The following is a 6000-nucleotide window of genomic DNA, read 5'->3' as shown; positions in this document are numbered from 1 at the left end:
AACTGAATTTATAACTTATCAAATATTAAAATCCTCACGTCTCTGCCTGGAAGTCTCTGTCAGAGACTATAAAGCAGGACATCTGTTCCCTCCTGTGACATATAACAATGATGGCCTCTGTTTCACTGTGCAGCAGGCAGACTTCATATCAACACTTCGCAAATTGCCTTACTGTGTATATAGCAATGCATCAAACTATTGAAAGGTACTACAGTGACTGAAAGTCTTCCTTACATGTAATCGTCTTACATGGGTGTACATACAATGTGGATGTTATTGCACTTGTGATACTGCTAAGTAGATTATATATGAGGGAGGTTTTTCAAGTGTTTACACAGCAGCATTTTTGTACAATTTTTGCAAATGTTACACTTGTCAGGGGGGGACACGCCCCTGAAACAGCATTGAGAGAGCCTTCTGCAGCTCTTTAGGCAGCAAGACCCACTGTGGCTGCGTCTGCTCAGGCTCACTGCTGCACTTCCGACCTGTAGGTGGCGCTGTGTGTAACTTTAGGGGCTTCAACTTAATCAGGACAATGCCTCAAATGTTTGTCTCACTCACTCACTGTGTACAGCCAAACACAGCACAGAGAGATCGCAGTCAAATTAACTGACAACGAATAACATCTATAATGTTCATCAGCATCAAAGTGTGTTGGGACTGTTGATTCTTGTTGAAGTTGTTGTGTATGTGGTATTATACAGCATGAAACAGGAAGTAAACCTCAATCCAACACCTTTCACTTGTCTTAATGAGCAGGGTCATAAATACTGTTCATCTTTGTTTCGTCACTGTTTCGATTTTTAAATTACAAAATTAGAAGTTTATTGATGCCTCTAAAGCTTTATTGTGTGTCTCTGTTCTCTCTAGATGACGGGCCATATGGAAAAACAAAGGATATCTCTGGACCAGAACAGACCATGGCCTCGAGAAGACACAGTATACCAGGTACATACAACTTCTATCTATCTATCTATCTATCTATCGTAATAGAAATGCCATCAGCCGAATTTGGCGACTACTTTGTGGAATTAACAAAAACATCAAACCGGATCATTTTCACTCTAGTTCACTATCAGATTCTGATGCACTTTGTGTATGAATGACAGGGTGACCTGATGACTGCAGAGATAACAACAAGGTTCCAGGTCGTCTGTGAACTGATGTGTTTTCTCTGAAAGTTTGTGTGAACGGTTCCATAAAACCCCATTCTGTCTGTATCTTAGCTGGTGACCCGATGCTGTTGCAAAATAAAACTCTAACCATCTCGTACACGATCATCCAGTAGAACCACCTTTCTCTCCCCAACTTATATGACACTGAATGACCCCCTCATGCATTATGTGAAAAGCAGAGAAATACACCAAAACAGTTTTATTGTGACTGTGAAGTTGAAAAGCAAAACTTTATATTTTGGCAGATATTCAGTTTTTTTTTTCATAAGCAATCATCCATTAATGCCAACTAGTCAAGCACACGAGCAGAAACTAAAAGTGAGCTGAAAGTACAACCTTAAACCTATGAAGCTGCTTAGCAACAAACATGTCAGATAAGAAGACAGTAGATTTTTCTTTGTCACATGAAAGAATTGGGCTCAAATTGTCAGATTCAAGTATAGTGTCCCATGATGAAATGGTTTTCTTGGCTTGATGCTGTCTTACCTTCTCTCTCACATGAATATATGTCACACATCAAATCAGACATTTTAGTTCATCTCCTGTATCAGCTTTTCTTTTTTCCTGCCTTCTTATCACCTCAGCCAAATCCCTCCATTGAGTCATCTCTTGCTGTCTCCGTCGATTTCCTTTTCCTGTTTCTTTTATACTTTTCCCCTCTTCTCGTTATCAATCCGTATTCATCGTGCACAGTTACGTAACTCAGCTCCGTGCTCAGTTCCAGCGTCGCGTTGCTTCACAGGTATATTAAATTACAAGTATTTGTCTCATTCACCTTCCATAGCCACATTGTTGTTGACTCTTGACTATTATTTGAGTACATCTTCATAAGGATATATCTCAATGTGTGTGTGTGTGTGTGTGAGACAGATAACATTTGCACTTTTTTCCGTTAGCCTGATCATCACTAGATGTAAAATAACTCCTTGGCCCTTAGTTCTCTGTTTACATAACAGAAATGATTTTCTTCTGTATGTAGAAATCCTCTCACGTGTATTCTGTATTCCCTGAGCATCAACATTAAGTGGTAGATAAAACTTTATGGATCCCAACGCGGTCAGTTCTGCATCTGTGGAGGAGAAACTCATTTTGTGATGGATTCAGTTCGGAAGATGTTCACAGCATCGAACTACATTTGTGAAAGCGCTGGTGCTTTTATGCAAATATGAACAGTACAAGGACTAATGAATGAACGAGTGCCCTTCTGCAGATAATGTATGTGTGTGTGTGTGTGTTCCTGTGTGAATATATGTGTATTGTAATACCCACCAGAAATAACGGTGGTGTGAAGCACCTCACTGATCCTCAGTGTCGCCTGAAGGATTTACCTAATCTAGCCATCTATCACACCAAAGCTTCATATCACCTGTGTGTGTGTGTGTGTGCATGAGTGTGAATAGAAGATATAGAGACGAATGAGAGACAGCTTTTTATCTGCAGTACTCACTCAATGGTTCCTGTCGCCCGTGTGTGTGTTAGTGTGTGTGTGTGTGTGTGTGTGTGTGTGCATGTGTAAATGATGATGATACAAATACAGACAAATGGAGAGACAGCTGTCTATCAGCCTATTACATCAGTGCCTCACTCGTTTCACCTACAAAGGCGCTATAATGCTATTGCTATATTTTAGCTCATTTACAAATTTACTGTTTCGATTCACTCTAAGTGCTCCCGTAGTGTCATTTTTAGCTGCACAAGAAAGCAGTTTTCTCAGTGAAAATCCCACCGTACCCGACCTGCTCAGACAGACAGACACAGTTAGAAACTAGTGGAACGTTCAGCAGCTAAAGAGATATTTCACAAAGGAGTTGTAGAGACCACAGGAGAGACCACAGGAGATAGAAGAGAGTGAATGCTGGACTTACGTCAATCAGGGGGCCAGAAACAAGACTCGCCTGTGTCAGTCTGCTATCACACACACAGCATGACCACTGCAGAAACAGAGGAACACAGCTTTTCTTCCAGTCCTTGGGTGTTGAGTGCCTCCTTTAAAGGATGGTAGATGGTTTGGATATAGTGTCAGATAACTCTGCGCACAGCCACGGACAAATGAGTCTTTCCTCATGAACTTTTGTCATGAACTCTTAACTTCAAAGCAGCAGAAGCATGAAGGTGAGCTGAACTCTCCAGCTCCGCAGCGTTGTTCCCAAGTCAACCCATTAAGTTGTTTACCTCATCAAGCCTTGACTCAGCCCGAGAATAGCTGGCCCGCTGCAGTTGTTAGAAAAGAGGTTACATGTAATGTTTCTGGATATTGTGATGCCTTTGTTTATACGGTTGTTTAATTAAGTGTTCAGGGAATACAACACTGTACAATAGCTTTTTGTCCTCCAATGGTCCACCATTCCTTGATCCTCGTTACTACAGCCCACAGAGAATCCACTTCAGTGGGTTCAGTGGAGGGTTTAGTTAGTTAGTTAGTTACAGACTGATTCAAAGTATGTCAGTAGTCTTGGTTTCGACTAAGAGATTTAATATATCACAGTCCAAATAATGTCTGATACATGGTTTAAATGGCTGTTTTTGAAAATTCCTCTGATATACAGTACATTTTATATATAAATATTTAATGGTCAACTAAAGTATTGCAAGGTCTAAATTTAGTTTAGTATCACAGATGTCCAAAGTAATACATTTTTAGACACCTGCATGTATATATGAATAAAAAAGACCCTAATGAGACACCTGTTATTAACAATAATACATTTATACTGTCTACAATAAATGTAATATAAAGATGTGTATCACAATAGATGTATTTACGGTTTTTGACATGTATGAACAGATTGTGTACTGTCCAAATATTTGGACGAATTGCGTTTTAACACTTCGGCAACATTGTTTTCGAAACTATCATGCCAATAAAGCCTTTTGAACTGAATTGAAATTTAAGATTGACTTGTAAGAATCTCAGAGTGAAACAAATCTCTACAGTAACTTGTAGTCAACAACCTGCAGTCTAACCTTGCTATATATGATGTTTTTCCTTCACATAAAGTCTTGTTTAACATAATTTGCTTGTCTGACTGTTGTACAAATTCGCTGTTACTGATGATGTCCTTTAAGCTTTCAAGGCCTTTTCATCCCTGCCAGGAACTTTTCAAGTGCAGTGATACACACAGTGAAACAATGAGGCTTTGTTAAGTCTCATTAACTGATGCTTATCTTATCTGATCTTCACATTTACATTTTAGTCATTTCAGCTGACTCTCTTATAATGAGCAGACAGGGGATCAGCGTCTCACTCAAGGACACAGCAGCGAACGTCTTTTGGTTTATCCTTCTTGTATCTTGGCTTCCCTTTAATCCGGGAATCAGAATGGACAGAGGGCAGACACTAACCACTTATCTCTCTATCTATTTTGTGTGTGCGAGTGTGTGCGTATATGTCTGTGTACGTATATGTGTGTGTGTGTGTGTGTGTGTGTGTGTGTGTGTGTGTACGTCCTTCTCTTTCCCTGTTTCGTGTGTGTGTATTTGTCTTTATGTGTATGTGTGTTTTTGGGTAGAAGCTCTGCGGGGGGTGACCATGGTGGAGCTGGTGAAGAAAGAAGGCAGCACATTGGGCCTCACCATCTCAGGAGGAACCGACAAGGATGGGAAACCGCGGGTATCAAACCTACGGCCTGGAGGACTGGCAGCCAGGTGGGAAACAAAAATACATTCAGACTTTCTTGATATTCTGTAATAAAACAGGGGCTCAGGGGTGAAAAAACTTGTCTTAATTGCCATATTTTCAAAACATGTACATCTGATTGTCATTTCTGCGAGCTTTTACATGCTTTCATCCCTTTTCTGCGCAGGAGTGACCAGCTAAATGTCGGTGACTACATAAAGTCGGTGAACGGCATCAATCTGACCAAACTGCGGCATGAAGAGATAATCAGCTTACTGAAGAACGTAGGGGAGAGAGTTCTGCTGGAGGTGGAGTATGAACTGCCCCCTACAGGTACATACAACTACGACAAGGGATGGTTAAGGCTGGGGGTTAATGTGAGGGCCAACAGTTGGTTAAGGTTAGTGAATGTGAGGAGTAGGCACCTAGAACACCTTGTTGTGGTTGTGGAAAGATGGTGGTTACAAGAAAAAGTCAAATGTTAATTGCAGATCTGTCATGGTCTCCTGTATGCAAATCAGACTCACTAAACTTCCATCATCCACCCCACCCTCCATATCTGTATGTTTCACCTTGCTGTATAGTGCAAACTACTTCTGCTTTGGCACTGGACGTAAATAGCGAGATGCAGAATCATCCTGTGTGAACGTGTTCTGTAGGATGCTGGGCTGGAAAAACACGATTTCAATGAGACCACTGTTGGTACAGCAGGGGTCCCAGGGTTATCAAACCCGTCACGATGCCATCAAGCATTGTACTGCGTGATGGGAACTCTGATTCTGCTGTTTACCTGCCGACCGTAAAGATAAAACTATTGTCGCTGTGATGACGTGCAAATATTCTGTGCCACAGTGTCATAAATTGCTGTGCACTGTTTTCTCATCTGAAACGCCTTTAAACTCATGCATCTATTCCTCAAACAATCTCATTGTCTCAGACGCACACGCCACCATTTCTTTAACGCTGCGCTATTTTCAGTCTGAATGCCTGTTAATACAAAGAGCACGTAGCAGGTAGAAGCTGATGAGCTCGTCGTCTGACTGACGCACCAACGGCTCCTCCATATATGTGTACTTTCATTTTATTATACTGCATTTTAAGATTATAGAATTGTAGTTTTAGTAGCTACAGTAATAGCAGTAAAGGAGATAATAGGCATCCTTAATTAAAACCCACACCCCATAATGCATACCTGTTGGGATGCAGGTG

At 40.9% G+C, this 6000-nt stretch overlaps 1 protein-coding gene across 1 annotated transcript in view; it reads left to right on the top strand.

Annotated features, from left to right (window-relative positions):
- Positions 1–870: 870 nt before the first annotated feature.
- Positions 871–6000, top strand: part of LOC139307270 (glutamate receptor-interacting protein 2-like) — a gene marked incomplete at both ends in the record, with an annotated part of 30722 nt that continues 25592 nt past the window's right edge. The window contains 3 exons of the mRNA XM_070931107.1: positions 871–948; positions 4685–4820; positions 4979–5124. Coding sequence (XP_070787208.1) covers positions 871–948; positions 4685–4820; positions 4979–5124 — 360 coding nt within the window. The remainder of the gene's footprint in view (positions 949–4684; positions 4821–4978; positions 5125–6000) is intronic.

Source organism: Enoplosus armatus, unplaced genomic scaffold (assembly GCF_043641665.1).
Source record: "Enoplosus armatus isolate fEnoArm2 unplaced genomic scaffold, fEnoArm2.hap1 Scaffold_64, whole genome shotgun sequence".
NCBI lineage: Eukaryota > Metazoa > Chordata > Actinopteri > Centrarchiformes > Enoplosidae > Enoplosus > Enoplosus armatus.
The sequence above is the reverse complement of the archived record's forward strand: the minus strand, read 5'-3'. Positions and strand labels throughout refer to the sequence as shown.